The sequence below is a fragment of the Hylaeus anthracinus genome, unplaced genomic scaffold, assembly GCF_026225885.1.
Source record: "Hylaeus anthracinus isolate JK02 unplaced genomic scaffold, UHH_iyHylAnth1.0_haploid 11982, whole genome shotgun sequence".
NCBI lineage: Eukaryota > Metazoa > Arthropoda > Insecta > Hymenoptera > Colletidae > Hylaeus > Hylaeus anthracinus.
Genome location: NW_026534330.1, coordinates 9,716,042 through 9,739,286, shown reverse-complemented (window position 1 = coordinate 9,739,286; position 23,245 = coordinate 9,716,042). Strand labels below are relative to the sequence as shown.

At 35.9% G+C, this 23,245-nt stretch overlaps 1 protein-coding gene across 2 annotated transcripts in view; it reads left to right on the top strand.

The window, feature by feature from the left end:
• The window catches only part of LOC128886057 (uncharacterized), a 346,337-nt gene that overhangs the window by 166,208 nt on the left and 156,884 nt on the right, over nt 1-23,245 (top strand). Inside the window, exons 4-5 of one of the 2 annotated variants that reach the window (XM_054140598.1) lie at nt 7,929-8,031; nt 8,937-8,987. Coding sequence is in view for 1 of the 2 variants with exons in the window: in XM_054140597.1 (XP_053996572.1) it covers nt 8,017-8,031 (15 nt within the window). In the remaining variant the exon portion in view is untranslated. The remainder of the gene's footprint in view (nt 1-7,928; nt 8,032-8,936; nt 8,988-23,245) is intronic. The other variant, XM_054140597.1, reaches the window with a different exon arrangement.

Genomic DNA, 23,245 nt, shown 5'->3' with positions numbered 1-23,245 from the left:
TTAGCCTATCTAAATTACCTTTTCATTATTTCTTAAAAATATATAAATTTTGCACTATTAACAGCTTGGGACGTAGTCCAAGTTCGACAACATTCTGCCACGTTTAAAACGTCTGTAACGTTTGTTGGTGTGTTCTACCATCTGGCGAGGAAAAGAAACGCCGCAACGGCACCTCGGTGACGAAAACGACCGCAATAATCAAGGATCAAGCGGTAATTGAGGATCATAAGCCCAATAGCAATTAGTATTCACGTACAGCTATCGTCAGCACCCGGCAATTGCCGTTCTAAAGAGCCGTTTTGTGACTCTATCTCTGACAATTGCACGACGCCAGTTGAAACTAATTCGACGAAACCATAAGAACGGACGTTTGGCTACGTCTCATGGTATTACACCGCATTGCACGCGGATCCCGACGAACAGCTGAGGAGAAACCCGAGAGTCGCCGAAGCAAAGTCAGCGCTGCCTGGAAATAGCTTTGGCAACAGCCCCGCCAACGTGCTGTCTTGGACCATAAAATGGAAGATTACTAGCATGTTGCTTTTCTACACACGCTTCTTGTCGCGCCTCGTTTCGCCTCTTACCCCTTCCGCGGCCGATATAGATCATACACTAACGATTTCTGCTGGACGTGTCGTTTAGCTCATAACGTCGGACCGCTGGTCGAATTTACGGGAGACTGTTGATACTCGCGTGGTCATTTTTACCTTTCTCGTAAGGTAAAGCCTGTCTTCCTCTTTCTTACTCTTGGTTTTTATTATGATGGGTTCGCTGAAAAAGGCTTTAGGAATTTGTTTTTTAATAACACATAATTGGTATGGATATACGAGCCGATCACTGCATAAATTGATTATCTCCACTTTTTCAAGAATCTTATATTTAAATGTCAAAGCACTCGGTATACTCATAACTTTTTATATTTATAATAACTTTCCTGAATAATAAAGATTAACACCATTGAACGACAAACATTATTATTGTACATCGCATTATTACTATTATTATTTGTACATTATTTCATCGCATTTCTCAACTTTTTGTTTTATGGAGTTAATCGATTTGTGCAATGAACGCCTCATATCTGATAACTTTTCTGTTTTAAGTGAAACATACAGATGATTACGATTAATAAAAGAAGATGACTAGACTTCGATTTTATGCATTTATGACGTACCTATAATAATATAGAAAACATACATAAAATATGCATAATGTACGTTGAATATATTTTACGATTGATATAATAATTTTATTGTTTCATTTTGTATAAGTGCGATAATTAGACTGAATCCATAGGATAAACGACACAAGAATGCCCGTAAAATTTGATCCTTGTTTGGTAATGATCAAATAGCAATTAATGTTAACAATGATTGTGTAATGGGTCTATAATTATACGTAATTAGAGATCAATGTTTAAATTAATTAATGTAAACAGATATATTTCTTGTAACTGATCCGATAATGAGATCGAAACATTAGTGGTCAATCAACAAGTTTAAATTACCGGGCTTGATATAGTTGCATAGATGTGTATTACGTAACATAATACCAGTAATAACAAAGAGTTGATGAATCTATTGAAATCTTTTTTTTTGGAAATATAATAAGCTTAATTAGACATGAAAGCCATATTATTCAAGCTGCATTTATAAGGGAATTACGTAGAGGGAAGGTAATAATTACTTCCTCGTTGGAATTTTGGAACAAGAGAAATTAACAATAACTGTATAGAAATTAAATTTAATATAAGGGTATTAATATGACACGAATACCGATGCAAATAGGCAATTATGCAAAAAGGATTACGTAAAAAAACTACATACAGTTAAACAAATTTCTTTAAAAGACCATATAATTATGTTTGAAAAATGCTTTATTTATTAGTTCAGTAATCGTAAGAAGCATTTTTCCAAAAATGGGAAATGTGGAACACGTAAACGGAAGTTTAATTAAAGGAAACATTTTTTAACAAGATCACTGATCAATATATGTAGATTAAACTGGACAAATAAAGTAAACAGCTAAAATATTTATCGAATTAAAATTTTTACAAAAATTTTTTTTCTTGCGATATTGAATCTATAATTTTATAAAAATGAAAGTTCTCATTTTAATATTCAAACTGAAAGGAAAGGTATTGGAATTGAAATGACCAAGTTTCGGACTTTAATAGCGCATAGAAAAGCCTTGCCAGGAAAAAGTTGACGTCATTTTCTTCCACTTAGGTAAATTTTCCCCCCACTCGGGTGTTCGCGTTCTCCCCACTGTCTTTTTGAAATTCTCTGTCACACAAACGCGCAGAAATAACCGCGTTCTGCCGCGGGCAGATAATGCCGCTCTCAGAATTCCCGATGAGACTCGATACGGTCCACAGCTTTTCCGTGTTTCGTTTTGAATTAGAACAAGGTCTTTTTCTATGAGTCATTCTATTTCGAATCGGACGAACGCGCGTGGTGCAACTATAACTCGAATCTGGACGTAATCCAATACGGTGCATATGTTTAAAATTGTAGCAAAACCGTCAACGTGTCATATGACACTTTTTCGTCTGCCAGAATGGCCATTACCTTGGTTAACGAGGCAATAATGCAGCCGCATATGGTTACTTTCACTTAGGATTAAATTCAACTTGACGTTTATTGATCGTAGATGTCTTAGAAAGGAATGAAAGCTGCTTCGCGGTGGGCTTAAGCTGGTGTCATGCAAGTTTCATTTGTACAGGAAAAATATGCATTGTGATTTACATGTTTAACCAGAGAGCATTTATTCAGTACTACATATTTTTAATTTTGTGATATTTTGCATGAACTTTTCTAGAATAACGAATACTTGTGTAACAAATGTATAGACGGGGTGTTAAATAATTCTGGAAATGAGAATTATTCTATACATTAATAAAAGTTATTTTACTCTATAATAGCTTAATTAATTCTGTACAATTACAACTATAACGTGGCTACAATATGTACAAAGTTTATATTCATGCTTTCTAATTCTTTTTATACATTATACTTTCATACTGCCTTAACAAAGGTCACTATTTTTTGAAACGTCATCCTAGTCATACAAAATTTAAATAAAAATTATTTAAAAATTATAATAAAAATTTCATATACTATTGAAAATAATTGTCTGACATTATCAAATAAATTGAGAAAGATTTTCCTAAAATTGAAAAGATTCAAGAATAAATTAACATTTTGATAACTGAATTATTGTAGTTTACCTTTCATGTTCGGACCCCCGAGTCTCGAAAGTCTCGTATCCCCCTTTGGAAAAACCATCACATTTAACGCGATTTAACGCGTCCGCGTTACACGAGGGATAAGAATGAACCGTTTTAAGTGATTCTGTTTCATCGTGCGTTCAGGGGGCCGGAAGATTTTAATTCGTCGCTCGTCCATAGCGTAAAAACACTAGAATTTCGTCGAGTATCACGATTTCGGTGCTGTACATCTAATAGAACGTACCGTACATATGTACAGACGAGTAGCCAGTGGACTTCCGCTGTTCACTCACGAAACTACTAATTCTGCATTTCTCCTTTCCCCGTTTTTTTTCATTCCTTTTTTTTGTTCCGCGCCGGTAATTAACTCAAAAATGCTAACACTGTGGAATACGGGAACGTAACAGCGAACGTGGAGCCTTCTTTATTTTTTTGTTCACTTTTTTGTTCCTTCTTCGCTTGCGCGACGCGGACGCAGCTCGCATAAAATTCCAGGTCGCTCGGGAAAGACCGATGTTATGTTAATGCAACGCACATTAATTGAATAGTTTGTTTAATTGTTGTGCGCAGCGGAGAAATGACGCAAAAGAGGCTACTCGGAAGAGAAGGCAATTATCGGTGGGTGTGAAATATTAATTATATCGTTTGTAATGAGGAGCGCTGAAAACATGGGGCCGTTGAAAAATCCTTAGAGCGAATTTATTATTAACGTTATGTTTTGCGTTCTTTTGCTGTAAAAAATGCTTTTTAATTTCCTATTGCATACTTTTATCCTAATTCATATTATTATTATTGAAATATGTTTATGTACTTTATTACTATTTAAATTATCACACATCATGTTAGTTCCATGAGTGTAATTGATTTAAGTTCCAATCGAATGTATCATTTATTTATTTCATCAGGCGACTTATGAAGAAATTTAACACATTTAATAAATTTCAACTTCAGCAATCACAATATTCACCTGAGCGTTATGAAAAATACGCCTGAATGCACGTTAAAGACGAATGTTTGATTCATTAATTATGCAATTGAGATGAATTTAATTAGTTACCTGTTGCGTAATTATTATCTGAGATTTATTCCTCGATTACAATAATTTTGCTAATGAGGCTCGGCAAAGAACACTCATCTGACTGTTAAGATTAATAAAGATCAATGTAAATCAAATTTCTTTTCTCTTCAGGAATAATTGTATTGTAAATTTTACATTTTGAATTAGAAATTCTAATGAATTATGATTCATCAAGATTGTAAATTTTATTTTTTCAGATATAGAAATAAAACTACATAAACTATATCAGATTGGAAGCCATTCGGCAAAACTCCAAAACGATTAATTTCATTGAATATGTTTTTTCAGTTTTTAAAGTTCGTGTAGTTGATGCTTGCATTCGATATTTATTATTGAATCAGTGGTCGTCAGTAGATTAATTGTGGCTGGTAACGGATCTGGCACTAATCGTGTATAATGAGTATCCGATAGGTCGAAAGTTTGGCATATCAATCTGTCTTAACCACGTGTTCAACGAACGACTCTGCTAGATTAATGAGTTATCTCCATTTCGAGCAACGTAACGGGAGTATTGCCATAATTAGTATTGTAATTTACTAATTTCGAAATAATAAGAAATAGCGATCAGAGTATCAGGAGTGTAATAGGTTTACATTTTAGCAGTTGGACAATTTAATAGTATATAATTAGTTATCACGTTACTCTTTCTGCAAATGCAACGATATACATGCGACCGTAGTATTTATTTCAAATTGCACGTATATTCCTTCCCACATAAATTCTCCACGTCGTATCGCGTATTTAACGAATGGGGTTAACCTCTAACCAAATTTATACTTTATGAGACATTTAACATTTTTCAGTGACGTATATTGCACACTGTTTACGTAATTGACAAATTCGAAATGGCTTGCGAAGTATTGATTTTTCGAATGGCTTGCAATATACGTTCTACACGTAGAATAACATGGAGTATTGATTTCTCTGAATAGAAATATATGGCTCAATCTAAAGAAAATAGTACGGTTGCGATTTACCAAGTATATTGTCGCACTTGGTGGCAAGATCTACTTTGTAGAGTGTTAGATATTATTGAACAGTTCTTTCTTTTGTAATACTTTGTGTATTTTCTACAATCTACTAATTTCTTCTTATTTCTAGTTTTGATTATAATTTCAGCTTAACCTTTATCATAAAAATAGAGAAACTTATCGCTTAACACTTAACTTTAACTTAACACTTTTTGATTCCTTTTTTATTCTTACTCTTATGTTTTTTCATTTTCTAGGTACTTTCTCTAAAATCTTTTTACATTTAATTTCCATACGTATGTGCTATGGATTATACTTTTTAATACTTTTTACTACTTTTTATACATAATATATTTTAAAACATATGCATTAAATATAATAAATATTTCGTTTTGCATGGGTGCATATAACTTCTAGTTATGTTTAGCATATATTTCTCAAATCCGCAAAGATAATTATAATTTCACGCTATTAATAATCTCGAAGTAAAACAATACTGTTTAAATATAAATAAAAACATTAGACAGGCTATCACTTTATTCCACGTTATAAATTTCATCGAGGAAAGTGTGGGAGCGTCGCGGTCAGGAATCGCGGAGTTACGATGCTCGGGCATAAAGGGGATTCTGTAAAATCCATGACACGGACACGTGGTCTCGTTATCTCGTACCCCAGGCGCGTCAACATGAAATTAGGGACAGAATCACGGAACAAAAGAACGATCCCCAAAGGCCTCGGAAAAGAGACGAAGATCCGGGTTACATTGGTGCACGCGACTCGAGACCACGTTTTCGCACGACAAGCTGCTGCCGGGAATCCAATAGACGGTGGGCGCGCTTTACTTCTCTCGTTCTTTCTTGGTCGAAACTTCGTTAACCTTGCCAGAGACTGCATCGGCAACAGGCGGTTTCGCTACTTCGTTAGGCCGCGCGGATGAATGCGCTGGATAATTAAAAGCACGCCGGTACGCGGACCTAATGCGAATCTTAATTACTATTGTACGTACTCGCGCTAAAAAGGCTAAGCCTTCCGGTTCAGTCGCCGTGGCGTTCCAACGCCTCCGAAGGATATTTATATAACCCAATTTTCCGAAGCCGTTCTCCGCGCAGCTTCAGATGACTCCTTTCCCTCTATTGTCCTAAGATACAGTGGATGAAAAAAAGTACGGGATTGTTACTTTTCTTAACTCTTTACACTCTAGCCGGTTTTGTATTGTGACTTCTTGCCAATATTTAGCTGTTTATGGGTTACCGTTTATGAAAATTAATGCACGGTCGTAATTCAAATTTTATTTATATTTTTTAGTATTTTTAATGTTGTTGTAGAAATCAACTATTGAATTTCACATTTTCTACTTTGTCATAGCGTGATATTTATGGAAGTCTACCATATGGATCCTGGGTTAGTTAAGACAAGTATCGAAATACGTATCAAATAACTTCCACTGTTAATAGACGTCCCAACATATTAGATGAGCTGTACGTAGTAAGCTTAATTTGTTGTAACATTAGGTTACTTTTCATTTTTTTCGCCATATGGAGTTCAGATTTGAAATCAGCGCACCCGAAAACCCCTATATACCAAGTTTCATGAAAATCGTTCAAAAGGAACAATGTTTAAAAAATATATAATAAACATTAAATAACAAGTGTTTTAGAATATCTAACAGTCATGATAAACATTTATTAAATAGGAGAAATTCTGCTCTTCAATTTGCGTTTTGTTAGAATCAAATCGGACGATTCTAACAAGAGAGAGAGAGAGAGAGATTGATTGATTGATCAAGTGACTTATATGCAACGTCCTTGCAAGGCTGATGCAATTCCAAGAAATACTATGTAGTAAACATTGTAGTATTTCCGGGTGGGAAAACCCCTCGAACTACATTAGAAGAGATTCAAACGCATCTCATTTTCTATTAGAGTGATTTTCATGAAATTCGGTATACAGGGGTTTTTGGGGTCGCTGATGCCAAATCTGAACTAAAAGTTTAGAAATTCAAAATGGCGGATCCAATAAGGCGGAACAAAATGCGAAAGGTAGCTCGATTTGAATGAAACTTGGTATGAAGGGGTTTTTGGGCTCGCTTATACCAAATTTGAACTAAAAATTTAGAAATTCAAAATGGCGGATCCAATATGGTGGAACAAAATGCAAAAAGTGAATCGATTTGGACGAAACGTGGTACACTGGGATTTTTGGGGTCGCTGATTCCAAGCATGAACTAAAAATTTAGAAATTCAAAATGGCGGATCCAATATATCGCAAAGAAATGCGAATAATGACTTGAAGGTCGCTGATTCCGCTTTCCTTTATCTTCTACAAATAAAATTAATGAAATAAATCATAGTATTTACAAAAGTACGTAGCTATAAATTCTGTATTAAAATCACAAATGTGCTAGCACTTTTTTCATTAAAAAGACCCGGCATTTTGTGTTCTAATCCTTTTAATAATATTATTTCGAATTTGATAAGAATACTTTTATATTTCGAAAGACATCAGATTTTACATTTTGTATTAATATACTACTCTAAAGCAGAAAGGTCTTTAAAGAAAACTGTGTGTGCGTAAATCAATTTTTTAACCGCTATATTTGCCCAGCAAACAGCCAGATGGTTTCCCATTAACCTGTGCAAAAATGTTTCAGGTGAAGCTCGCGACGCTTTGCGCTTGGCAATTCTGAGCTGCCTGGCTACCGAGTCAACTGGACTGACTTTTAGATCTGGAGAGTATACATGGTAAAAGTTCTGGTGAGTTTGCATGTTTTACTGAATTTTTGTTGCTACATGCTGCATTTTATATTTTGTTTTAAAAGAGAAAAATTATTTTTATTGTTTCTTAAACATCCATGATAGATTCTGATAATAATTGGCGGAGATGCTTAGAGTTATGTTTTAGTTCTTTCACTTTTAGTTAAATTATGAACATAATTGAAATTGTTTGTTATGTTGAAATGTCTTTCTTCACTTTCTTAATAAAGTTAAAATGTCTTAGATAAGGCATTTAATTCTTCGTAAATGAATCATTCGTATATCATTTACCCTATTATAAAGTAACAACCAAATTTTTTTAATTGAATGAAGAAAAGCAAATACGGTGCAAAGAAAATGCTAAAACTTCGTTTTTCTCAGATATTCGAAAGTGTTAGTTAAGACAATTAACCTAAGGAGGGCAGTTTACTGTGTATACAGGGTGGTAAGACGATATGCGTGACCTACTTCAGGGATGAATACAGCACCTGAGGGAAAGTTTTGCATAAGGCAGTGGTTCTTAACTTAGGCTTCGTAAGAAGATTTCAGGGGTTTGCGAACTTGCGTAGAAATACGTCGAATATTGATTTTCGTTCTCTATATCATATCTAAAACAATCAATTTTGCTTTTTTAAGGCTGTCAAATTCCGATTGGTATCATATTAGAAAATAATAAAGTTTTCAATTCAGTGTTGCGAATTTCCCTCGAATTTGTCAATGGTAATAGTTTTAAAAAACAACGTAAGATTTAAATGTTTCTATTTATTCTTTTGAAAGAAACAAAATTTGCGTACACCGAGCAATTATAATTCGTTTGTAACTCTTTTAGCAATTATATTTACTTCAAATATATAATTAAATTTTTTACATTTTATCTGACATCTTCATATATTTTTGTTTTTCAGAGTACTCGCTTACGAGTAATTGTATAACTTGAACCTTCACTTATGTTACAAGTAAGTCTTTATTTAATTTCACCCCTTCTTAATTTTTCTACCACTTACGTTTAGCAGAATCCATTTAATATTATTTGCTTGTTAATATGTTTGAACCCTCTGCTCCCAACTTATGTCTACATGATTCGTGTAGAACAATTAGGCTAAATTTAATGCATTTGTAGTTTAAAATATAAAAATATACGAACTAAAGAAAGGTTAGGTGTATGTAAACTTTATATTCTCTTATAATTACATAGATATGTAGCAGTGATCGTAGAAGTTACACCATAAAAGAAATGTACATATTGAGAATCTGAAAGTAATACAGATAATATCTAATAGTTTATTACATATATTAATATAACGTATATCCTTATAATACATTATCGATACACTTATTAATTATTACATATTTATAACGTATACAAAATAATTTCTTTAAAACGAAATAAAGAGATTCTTACTCAACTACGTTATCGTGGTCCAAAACAAAACTCATATTATCTAAACCGAGTTAGAAGCATACATTAGACGAACACGTCCATTATAGTCTCATTTATTATATTTAACGTACGAATTTCACTGTTTTGCCGCGAGAAGATTATACACGAATTCACAAGAACGAGCTTCCTTCGGATGGAAATTTCTTTTTTTTCGCGCGCCAGCTGAGTTGGCCGCGGTCGAAACGTTCACCGCGGAAACGTTGATGCAGTTTGGTGCTCGTGGAACACCTGGCCGTGCACACTGTCCCGCTTAATGTCGCGGTGCATCGTGTACCACGCGCGCCCATTGTTAAATTCGTTTAAGAATTCCGCGTATCGCGAATTTTGCAACGCATCCGCGTCGAGTGGCGGTGTAACAGCAGGCAAACGAGCCGCTCCACCTTCTGGAAAATTACGCGTATGAAACTCTGGCCGAGACCCGAATAAAAGATGCCCCTTAGTAAAAAAAAAGAATGAAATTAAATTTGAGAGAGTAGTTGCATAAACGTCTCGACACAATTTGAACACTTATCTAACGATTTCTTTTATTTTAGAAGGTTTTTTCATAAACATAGCGGCTATAGTAAATGATCCACTTCTTAATGATACAGGTTGGCGAATATTTTCATACACAGCAAATGTGAGACTGCGCGAATTGTTTCTGCGCAATACATAATTAAAAACGAATATAACTTCTTATATGCTTCTGAATCGCAAAAGAATACAAAATTAACAAATAAAGAGCCCTTGGGATCCCTTCAACGTAGATGTCTAAAGCTTCATTAGTTTCATGGTAGATTCATCCCAGCTTGATGTTCTTCTAAAGAGGGCCACACACCGGGTGGTCCAAACGTCAACATGTCCTCTTTTTATGTTTGATCCAATATCAAAACACATTATTCACTTTCCCTCCTCTTCCGCGCCCTGTCCATTGTACCTAGAGGCGATTGTCGACTGATAATTTCTTTGATCGCCTCCCTGTCGCGTCGCTTATGTCAGAGAATGGCCTGACGCCGGTGACACGCGCGAATTGTCCGCGATTATAGTCTCTCGGAATTGGCCAGGGAAACAATTCGCCGCGCGTCGTTCGAGAACGGGCGAACACCACGGGGCAGAAATATTAAAACCGAATAAATATTAAACGGGACGAGCGTCGCTATCCGGAATCGTATGAATATTCATTAGCTTATCGGCGAAGATAAAAATCGGACAGGAGGAAAATGAAAAATTACCACGCATAAATATGTATATCCCGTTGTTAATCGTTTCTGATGAAAAAGGAGGCCTCGGGAGATGGTGGGTCGCGCGAATTGTAATTCGCGATCCACGCCCTTGGTTCTTGCGGAATTTTTATTGAGCTTCTAAATCAACGTCGCTGTCAGATTTCCGCGAGAACCTGGAATTCCAAATCGCTCGCAGGAAAATTTTAATTAATTCCAGATTACTTTGGTCAGTCCCTCGGGAGGGGTGGCGTGTTGGGTGATCGAGACTGTAATAGAATCGACGGTTGTTCGCCGTTTTTAGCGGGTGTATTGCAGGTTCTGCGAATTTTCGCCTGGATATGTAAATTTCATTCGCAAGGTATCCACGAGTCTTGGGTCAAGTGTGATATACGGAATGGACCGTTCGAAACAGGGTTTTGAATCGAGAAATGGATGAAACGTAGACGAAATAAAGGGTGGAATATTTCGAAATTATGAAATTGAAAGAGAATTTACAACAAAAAACTATTAGAACGACGATATATGCCAAATAATTTTCATATAATGTTAAAATTAAATCAAGTTTGAGATGCAAAAAAAAAATTTACAAAATACTAAGACGTTTACATAATGAAAATTGATAATTCTCTGATCGTTCTTTATAAAACATTGATATGTTTGCTATATTTACTTACTATTTTTTCAGTGTTCGTTATTAGCATTTGAATTATCGGCTATTAGTTAATTTAACCTTCCATTTCTTTACTCTTTAATCTTACAGACAAAAACAAAGCGTCTCGAATCTTGCGATTCGTCATTAGTCGACAAGAAACCCAGAACTACTTGTTCTGTGGTTAATGTGTTAAGTTTAAATTGGATTAGGTTTGGAATCTTAAATGTTTCCACTACCTGAAGAAATTTCGGAAAACTTCATTTCACGAGCAGTTCGGTTTTAGTTCGATTAAAGTCATTTGTTTGACAAATCCATCAAATTCATTCTTCAGAGATTAGTTTAACACTACAGAAATGACAATGGTCAGCACTGACATAAATAATATTATTATATTTAAACGTGCACAGTTCAATTTAATTTCAGTCCTCCGTCGTAAATATTTTAGTCTAAACTTAGAACAATTTAATACATTTAATATTACATATAAAATTATAATTTTTTAAAGTGAGAGTCACAAGTCATGATAACTAGTTGCTTAAAAGTACAAACATTTCAAATGTTGATTATGAGTAGATATTGCTAATTAAAAAGTAAACAAATTTTTAATATTCTTTATCTTCGCGAATACAGTCGAAACGTAATGGAAAATATGATATTCAAGAAAATCATCGTCCAGAAGGGAAACCATCGCTCTCCTTCTTCATTTACATTATATTCAACCTTAAATAGCGTCGTTTCTAGAAGACGCGAACGCTAAAGGTACTGAAAAGTTGATAATCGGCCACGAATTGAATGTTCGTCAGTGGAGATGAAATTTTCTCCTGGCTCTCGAAAAATGTAGCGTTCTAGGCGTGAATCGAGTTATCGTTAGTCCAATGTAATGGCTATTCGTCAGGTAGTGGAATTGCTTCTCGAAATGAAGTGCTCGGTTATAACGTGCTACATCGACAGTGCCTAGGTGCTATTTGAAAGTCAAATACTTGCGTGGAAGACGGCAGGACAGGATGGGGGACGGGCGAAGGGCTTCAGGAGAGGGTGAAAAGGAGGAAGAACACCCACGAGATCCCAAGACATTTCATAGCATCGTGATATCTACCGCTCCTACGTAAACCGCAGACTTCATTCGATTAACGGCAGCTTCTATAATGCGAGCATCTTGCCAAATTGCCTATGGTTCAGTTAATTAAATTCAAATCGACCCCTAGCACGACGTATTCCTCGTGAATTTTTCGAATTGCTGAAATGGAACGTTGTATAGTTTTAGCATCGAGGGATTGTGCGTGTCTGATGAGGAGTCGATGAATTGAATTTATAGCTTCCATTTGTGTCCTTGGGTTGGTAAATGTTCCTTCGTTTTTACTAGATTTTAGTGGACGTTTTTGTTATATTAATTAACAGCATGCATTGGATTTTACACTGAATAGAAAGACTATAAATATTTATTTGTATTGTTCTATGAAACAACTTTGTGCTGACAGAAATAGAGTAAGTGCACCTTTAAAATAGACCTTTTATTATATTAATTAAATGGGTGCATTGGTATTCGTGCTGTAAAATACGACTAAAGAAACACATTTAATTTTATCGTTGATTGTAAGAAACTTAAACAAGAAAAAGCAATTAAGGTTTCAACTTTGGTCACTTTCCTCCTATTTCTGCTTGGTTCCTAATTGCAATTTTTAATCATTCCCAATCCACCGGACCTCGTTTTCTACGCGATCGGTCCCCTCTACAGGTTCTAGGTGTCGGTTGCAACAGCAGCTGTCAGAAACTTCTATTATTCACCCCTGCCACCGATCCGAAAAACACCGAACTAATTCCGTGAATCAATTCGCGCTAATAGCGGCGAACAGCGGAAAACAGCGCAGAGGAGAAATTCGTATAATCGATTCGATGGCGGGGAGTCTGGCACTTCGCGTCGTCACTTTGTTTCCAGGTGGACGGCTCATGATGAAGGGTGCTCAGGTGGAAACACAACCAGTCCGCCGGCGACCCTCGAACTCCCACTTGAGCGGCGAACGTGATTCGATTTACCGCATTCCGATTGAAAACTTTTTTCTCCCGGTACGTCCAGATTCGCAAGCTCACGAGCATCCGGTGACAACTCTCGGCACGAGTAATTTCCGTTTGATTAAGGAACCAGTCAGGGGGGGAAACAAATATAGAAGAACCGGGTCGCGGCACGACGCACGGAATTCAATATTCGCGGTGGACGTGGCACGCGTGGATCGAACAGCGAAAAAATTCGCGCAGAAGTTCCCCCTTCTCTCCTCCTCCGCCACCGCTCTCTTACTCTAATTAAATTAAATCTGAATTCCGACGAACTTCGCGTCGACTAACGGTTCGGAATAGATTCATCGACGAAAGGAGAGAAAGAGACCGAACGTCATCGGAACATTCTTCTGTTGTTCCGATGATCCACGGTTTCCCCAGGCTATGAATAACGAAGTCGAATGTTCCAAAGTGGTCGGTATTCTTTTATTTTGGGAATGGCTGGGACTCGGTGGTGACTGTAAATCTTGCGACTGCGAGAGGGTAGGTTGAAGGCGTGGATAGAGAGAAATTTAGTCGACGCTTAACCTTTTGAAATTCTAAGAGGCGTGTCACTCGAATAGGTAATGACAAAATGAAACTTTTTCATGTTTACAATTTATCTAAAGATTTCGTCTGTTTGGTATGGAGCTTCTGACTTCGATTCGTTACTGAATTTAGTTTTTGACACTTCAAAGTAATATATATAACTGTATTCTATGTTTACCCTTGCTGTTTAATATAACTCGCCACGGTGTAGCTAGATATCTTAAATTATTCGTATCTCCTTTTAGAAACTTGTGATCCAATTCAGACGCTGGTTTATTCAAGATACCTTCTCTGCCATTCACTTCTTCTTTCTCGCTCCCTATTTGTCTTATTTTAAAATCTGTGTGGCATTGATTCTCAAGCCATTTTTCCTTGATATATTTCCTTTACTGTTCGCGTATTCATCATCTTTATATAAAGTGATATTGTCATTGGAAATGGATAGCGATTGCTCGATTGACAGCTCTAAAAGTGGAACTAGCGAATGGATGAGTAATGAAATCCTCCCCCAGATTTATCACATATCAACTGGGGAGAACAATCAAAAGTTTATTTCATATCGAACTGCAGTCTTTCTGTGTTTGGTATAAATAAATTAGCTCTGTTTAGCATTCTATTCAACACGTTGACAAAAAACAAAATAGAATAAACAAGAAATAGAATTTTATGATAAGATTGTACTGTTGAACTATGTATTCCGTGTATTTAAATTTTCCATATGTGTCGCAGTTATTAGCGTGAAAGACAAGAATATTTTTTTCTTGTCACGGTTGCAAAATTCTGCCGAAACGTTTTTCCTATTTGCTTTGCGTTAAAACCGTCTGCGAAACAAATCGTAATCCCAAAAGTTTCGCGTGGATCGTGTTTGTAAAATATTTCAATTTCACGACGACGGTGATGGAAAAGTTGAATAATTTTCTAGATTATATCGGGAACGGTGCACGCGTAGAAGACCTCGTCAACGATGAATAATGATAATCACTAGTTATCGGCGGATTTCATAGATAAATTGGCTCTGATGGACAGCTGTTGCCTCGTAATTGTATTTCCCTGCAGCCTGCAGCCGTTCCAGTGGTGAGAATTTCTCGCGTATACGCACATACGTAATGCCATAATATCTCATCAGAAATTTTCATGGAGGCTCGTTGCACACATAAATTTTTATAGATATTTATATTACAATTTTTTTTACACGTACTTCGGTGTATTTTTGATGACGTTCCCTTTAAACGTTTTAAGGCAACATTGAACTAAAATTTAGTTAATATTTAATTATGGCGTTTTAAGTATCACGTAGGCTCATAAAATGATATATTCGCCACATTTTCTATGTTTAGTTTTCTATACTACACTTTTTATACTCTCTGTATCAAGTAGTAAGCAACACAAGATTTTTCTTACTAAAAACCAAATGTCTAGTTGGTAAATACTTAGTTAATTGTTCATATTATATAGTCACTTAGATATAGCTTTTCTACTTCTTCAACACTTCTACTCACTATAAGCAGACCTTGTATTTTTCCAAAAATAGTACAATTTATTTCAGTAAGTCAAGTTTGATAGAGTTTAGGATTGTTTAAGGACCTCAAATGACCACAGAAACAAAAGTCAGTAGAATTAATCCTAGATTTAAAACTGGTCAAAACAATGTGATCTGGATTCATCGTGCTGCTTTCCCTGGTCTTCGATAGCTGTAGTTCACAGAGTACTTTGGGAATCAACGAGATAAATTACAGATATCGGAGCGATCGAAGTTTCATCACAGGTTACAATACAGTGATCTTCGAGACGAATGTCCCAGGTTTGTTCGACATGGACACTTTACAAAGGATCAGAGATCTCGCACGACGACGCAAACTCTGTATTTCCGAGTACGTGCGTCATATTTTACTCGTGTTTCATACGTGACGCTGTGAAAACTCCTTTGTGAGTTCTCGCGATGAACGAAGAATTCACGTAAAGCGGTAGGTGGATTGTTAAAAACTTGTTTCGCTACACGCTTGTGTTTGAATGAATTTCCATGTCTACGGTATGCCACGGGGTATAATTAATTAGATTCAGTACAGCTTTGAAAGGATAAACTATGGTAGTACAATTTCGGATTCGCAGTTAAGTAGCATATATGAAAATAGAAGAAACATTTTGTTTCACCTAATAGGGAAACGAGAAACATTTTAAAATTAACGAACCTCACAAATTATGTTTACACAATAAAATCATTATTTATGACCTGAGTGGTTAGTTTTAGTAGATACATTCTTGTCATATTGCCATTGGGCTTTCGCAAAACATTTAAAAAATGGTGAAACCTCTAACAATAATTACCTTGAAGTTTTAATAAATTTATGTCCGCTACTTTTGTAGAAAATGCGATCGAGGAGTTTTTCTTTGACATAGACCACAACGTCCTCTTCGAAAACTGGATCATCCCACGAAAGATCCTCGACGATTTCCTTGCATGTACTTTGCATTATCGTTTTCGGTCAATCTTATTCTAGTCAGATAGAAGTAAAAGACAGGAAATGTTTATTTGCTGATAGAGTCGCGCAAGCTGAAGCTCGGATAATTTATATCTGTCCCAGATTCTGTCTTTCTACCTCGAATCCCGCTGGATACACGATTCTTGCCGAGTTTTAATGCCATGGTTCCAGATATCGTTGTTGTCTTCCAAGGACTCGGCATTATAACGGAACAACAGACGCGTTAATTAGACCGTTTTTATGGGGGAACACCGTTAATTATGTAACGAAACACCGCGTCGCACGCTTTTCCACTGCTGCACGAAATGCTGCGTAATTAAAGGTGTACGAACGAATCTGACGCACGTTGCAACACAACGAAATTTTTAACGAGATTATTATGGCGGATTTTGTTCATCCGGGGAATGTTTACGGGCGCAGAGTTATTCCGCTTACGTTGCTCGATTGTCCACCTGTGAAACAAAGGAAAGTTTCCCTTTAGAATTTCGTGAAACGCGTCGAGAGGGCTGTTGTGATACCAACTCTTCGAAAGGCTTTTACAGTGTTTTCTTATTTTTTAAATACGTTTCGTGGGTGTCGAGACCTAAATGTTGACTGAATTGGGTCGAGTTCGACATTTTATGAAATTTTAATATCTTTAACAAATAAATCGGATACATTTTTATCGATTATCGACCTGCATTTGTTAAGCGATACAGTGACAAGGGATTTTTAATAAATTTTGAGATTAACCAATTTAGAGGAAAAATCGTTCTGGTTGAATTGGAAGATTGGATGCTTCGTACAATAGGCTTGTAAGCTTAAAGAAGATATAGATAATGTATTATTTTTATAAATGTGACGTTTCATTGCTTTGATTGGAAGAAGTTTTTGTTTTGCCACTATAGTTTGAAATTTCAAAAATGATCGAAAGCACCGAAGCATATTTAGTCGCCCTGAAAAGCTTTTACATTTACCTTGAAAGTATTTGATAAAAATGAAAGTGGTGTGTAAAAACTATTTTCATTCAATTAAAAATTATAATTTGATTCGTAAAATTAACATCTATAGATTATATTATATATTTTTGAGGTATGGTAAAATATTGCAAATAATAGAAAAACAATAACTATATCAAAAGTAAGTAATGCCATTTTGATTGAATTTCTATTTGCAATGAAGAAAGTGTACGAACTGAATTACTCACCTCACATAAACAATAAAATGAAGTATATTCGTGCAAAAGTCGCATTGCAAATTTCTAGCAAACAGATTCGACCGGAGATTATTATTTTACCCTCCGCACTCAGACCGATAAATATGTATGGAGTATTAGTCTCGCAATTTCGAGGATGGAGTGGAATTCCACCTTATCAACGATATAATTCAAGCATTTGCCTCAGTGCCGAGACAGAAAAGGGATGAAAGGAATAGATCGTAGCGTGATGACGAAGATATTGAGTTAACGCCGTGGTAAAACCACCCTGATGCACCAATCCTTCGTCGAAAGAGGGGTGGAAAAGGAAGGAAGGCCCGTTGTCGGAAAGGGAGGAAGGAAAGGGGATGAAAGGTAGAGCAATGCGATATTAATTACATTTAAGCTCGTCTGTGAGGTCATGGTTCATTCAAAATTTCCTTCCTTATTTACATATTTCTTTATTCGGGGCTAAAACGGTCTTTTGAGGCGCTTTAAATGGAGCCTCGAAGATAATTCACCGTTTTTCGTGCGTGCGAAGCGTGCTCTTTGTAAAGTGTTACCGAAAAGCTTAATGGCACACGTCGCGTCGAGTTGCTTCGTTTACTTTGTTACTTGTAACTTTACATTTAATTGAATTAACTTCAAACCGATCAGAGAGTACTCTTTCGTGTAATTGAAGTTTGGAACCTTACTTCGAGGAAGTTAAATTGATATTCGCGTTGATTTGAAAGTACGTCGTTGCGCTCCAACTTTCGAGTTGAAGATTCTTTTTGTAATCCCTTGTGAAATGAATCTTCCCCGCGAAATTAATTTATATTTAATAACTTCGATATACTTGGCTGTACATCGCAAAAGTATCTATGATATTGAACAATTTGCTGTAGTGTATTAAAGGGAACTTGTAGATGGAATTATTTTTCTCCCCTTAATCGAAAATGATAATTGATTGTAGTATTTTGGACATTTGTGTTTTTTTTTTTTATTTATCTGTATATAAAACAATGTATTGCGCAGATAAGAGTAAATTACTTCAGCATTATCAATAGTTCATAATGATTAAAACATCTAAATTATTTGATGGTCCATCCAATTGTTAAATATATTGTAACGTTTTCGACTTAAATGTTTCAGATTTTTAAATTAATTATGAGACGTATTTTTCTAAAAATTATATCACATAGACGTAAAATATGGAAACGAAAGGAAACTTAATTTGAGAAAATATTTTTAATTAAAATTGCATAACTTTAAATATTTTCATTTTGAATAATAATTGTTGTACATAATGCAAATTTCAAAAGCATTTTTCTTCAAACATTCATGATTTTTTATTTTATTATACTGTGTAGTGCAACAAAACAAACTGAATAGAAACACGTGATCAAACAGGAGTAATAATAAGACAGAGAATCGTTCATTCGCAATAATTTCTTCGTTCAATCTGTAACAGATTTAAAGTTTTACGCGAAATTAGGAGTTCTGGAATTAAAGTATTCTTCTCCAAGTTGAAATTTATTCATCATCGGACTGGTACGGAATTTACTTTCCACGGTTGTTCCTTTATCGCTACTTTCACCCGCCTCGTTATTATCGCTTAAAACCATATTCTATCCCGCCCTCTCCCATTCCTGCGAAATCTGAATCTGAATTTAGTCAGATAACGGAAATGTTAGCGATTCCTTTACGATCCGACGTGATTGCGATTTCCGTCGCTATCGAACCCCTTCTCATACCTTTTCCTGTCCCTTCTGGACGTCAACTTCCACCCTTCTTTCTTTTATTGTCCCTTTCTCATTTAATGTCGTGTGCAACGTGAAATTTTTCGATTAAAGAATGTCTTTTGTTATTGGGATTTCTTCGACGCTAATTACACAGTTGATTCTTTTAATTAAGCACTTGTTCTGTACTTTTTGGCAAGTGTTACATTTGATTACATATAAAGGATATTGTTACCCATTGAGAACATTTCTGAAATTTTTGGTCCATTAATGTTTAATGTGTAAGCCCTCAGGTACTAAAGTTTCTAAGGTAAAACGTCGATATAATGAACATGCACCGTAACAAAATAGGATACAATTGGCGAAACACAAAATATGTAAAACACTGGTTGCATCATGGTCAACGAGCGAGATTCAGTAACAGTTGTTACACGTCCTACATAATTGAGAACTAGTTCGACATGGACCAGTTGCATGCTAGACGTAGACAAATTGATTTGCTATATACCATTTGCTTGTCGGATTTGTTTGATAGATAAAAATAATGGAAAAATATATTGAATGTAATTTTACGAATAGATCAAACGAAAAGACATTTGGCCAGCAAAGTATTTACATCATGTAAATACCTTCCGAAACTTTGACATTAAATATCTTATAAATTATTAACTGAGAGCACCCGAAGCTGTACGTCATCATTTTCAGCATTTGAAGCTCTACCACAGGGCAGAAGCTTATTTAAATATTAGCTGACCCATCGGGGAACTCGTGTTCATAATTAATGCTTCAAACTTGAAGGGTAGGTTTCAAACGGTACTTGAGAACAACTTGTGGTAGAGTAAATATTGGAAATTATTCGAAATACCTTTCAATACTTCTGATTTGGTGTTATTCTACCTGGCAGTTCTTATTAACCGACTTCGAAAAGGAGTAGGTTACTCAATTCAATATGTATATTTTTTGTGCTTCTTGTAAGGCACTTGTAATAAATTAGTGCCATACATTACATTTTCTTTTGGTTGGTTTGTGAACGAATAACTAACTGCAATTGTCAAGTAAGCAATTTTTTAATAATGTTTTGATAATTTGTTGATTGCGATGATTGTGGTAATTATGATAATTGTAATAATTATAATGGTTGTGATAATGTGGCAATTGCGATGGTTTTTAATGGTGATTGTGATACGTGCGACAGTTGTCATAAATGTAATAACAGCAACGTTTCAGACAGTTCTAATAATTGTGATAATTGTATATGTAACCATTCATAAAGTGTTCACAATGAAATCAACGAATTTACACTATGATTCCATAATTTCAATTCCAAATCGAATTTCCATTCAACCACGAATAAAGTGTTCTTCATCGTCTATTCATTACTCGAAATATTTATCCAAAGAAGAATATGATCAACTCCGATAGTGAGTCGATCGAATCGTAATTAGCTAATGGATCCATTCTCGCATCGCGAGTCGTAGATCTCGATCGTCGACAAATAATAAAAGAACAGCTCTCGTTTCTGTTTTCGAATGTGGTATTTCGATTCTCTTCTCTGAAGAGGGTTTCATTCCCGGCACCTGGGGGAAAGATTACAGCCCGCGGTTTTCTGGATGGTGCGTTCAACCCCCTCCCCCCTCCTCCCCCTCCTCGCAACAATGTTACAGTATTCACGTCGAAATCCGTTCTTCTCAATCCCCGACAAGATCCTTTTTCCGTGTGGCAACCTTCTCGCCAGAAGGTGTTCAATTATAGAGGGCTGAAATATCATTCGCGCGTGTATTATTCACGCTGACGACGACGCATTACGCGGGGGACAAAGGGATGACGGATCCGTGTATTATGCATTTTGCAGCAGCGAAAATCGGGATCCTTCCTCAGCTGTCTAATTTTTTCAGGGCGTCCGCAGTCAGTGACCAAGCTCCGTCATTCCTGTAATCTAATTACAGTAAATTTATTTATCCGCACTTTATGGAACAGAATTAGTCGCAGGCTCAGATATACACTGCGGAGCATAGCTATAGCACTACCAATACTACTACCTACTATCAGAATTACTCTGTTATCCGTCACTGCTTTGTCCCCTAATCTATTCGGTTAAACAAGCTTCCACTGTGTCGGATCGACGAATCGAGGATTCGAACGTGTCGCGCGTGGATCGTTCGCGATCTACTTCGCAGGGCGACGTGATTGCGATCATCCACCTTTTTGCCGCTCCAGCGGGCGAGCTACTTGGGAATCCCCGGGAGTACTTTTAATAATTCAGTCGAACCCGGCGGAGACACGTCGGACGCTGCGTTGCTTTGGAAAAAATTAAACCTTCAGCGTACAGCGCGCGGACGGAATACGAACGACCGTAAAACAGGCCGCCTGGTAATTGTTCCGTGGATAAGTAACGGCGAATTGAAAGTCGCGCTGTCGATTGAAAGTTCTTACTTCCGCGGGGGAGTGGGTTGGTGATCGATACGCCACGGAGTCGTCGGGATCTTCGCTGAATTTCAGTCGTTCTTAAAATCGACAGCGGGCGACGGAATATCAATTAGATCAGGGATCTTCAACGGTGGCCATATGGCTCCCTGGTTGGTCATACAGTATTTCTTCAGAGCCGTGGAAGATATAAAACAAATGGGGAGCCGTTACTTCTAAGAAGACAGTGAACAATATTATTGGAATATTGTGGTATTTCTGTGTGTAAATGTGTCGTATTTGTCACCTTTCACGTTGACCGCCATATATGAGTGACAGAATTTTTCACTAAGAATTTTGAAAAAATGTTTAGAAACAGAATTGACCAGGGAAATAATTTATTACAGACTGTATAATTGCATATCTCCAAGGTGAGAGTAATTAAACAAAGACAAAAATAACTTAGTATGAACAATAGAACAGGAAAATCTAATCACTGAACATAAATTTTCAATAATATTTTATTGCTTTTATTATCACAGAAATATTCCTTTCTTACTATTCTTTGTTCAAAGGTAAAAGAGAAAGAGTCACAAACACTTTATTATGAATGTATACATTTAACCTATTAACCTTAGGTTAAATATTCATTTAACCTAAATTTAATAATATTCGAAATATTCAGTTGCTGATGTACATACTGATCCACTTTGTACCATTTTTATTCAAATTCAGTTCGGTGTTTCGATGGTAAACAAACACTAAATAGTGTTTTAACGCAGCTTCAGCGAGCGAATACACAACAACCTCACTTATTGCACGAGAGCTGCCACTTTGCAAGTGGAGGGGTTGGTCACTTAGCAACGTGTCAAATTGAAGAGGGAAGTAACTAGTGGTAGTGACCATAAGTGATGAAGGTATGCGATATATGCGAGGCTCTTTATTGGATTGGTTATCTTGATTATTACGAGAACTTCGATCATTCCAGCAATATTGAACTCTATTTACTAGCAATATTCGAATTTCTACTGCACTGTGAAAACCAATTGGAATAAGTGTACTTTAATACCACTGCTATCCAAATGTACATCCTTTCAAAAATTTGAGAATAAATCAACAACAAGTATCACTATATTACTTTTTCTATACATTTATGTTATGCAGCTGATATTTACAGAGTATTGAATAGTTTATTAAAAATTTCTAGGTCAGTTAGACATGTATGTGTACCGTTAATTATTTTTGTCAATATAGTTTAGTAGTACGCTAATTCAGAAAATTTCATCGACGGGAAGCGAGAAAGTTTTTTAATTTAAAGTTGTTTCGAACGTTTTCTAACGGGGAACTTTAAAAGGCAAAGTTACGAAGATGCGTTTTGAAATAATTAATGGTTAACATTTTGTACACTTTCGCGTACTACTTATACCTACGTAACAGTAATGTTTTCGTGTATGTACGTATTATTGGGAAATCGAATTACGTATATCGTAATCAAACGTTCTTTAGGATTTGTAGGAGGTTTGGCTTTATGGGTTCCTCCTCAATTTTTGAGATGAAGAAT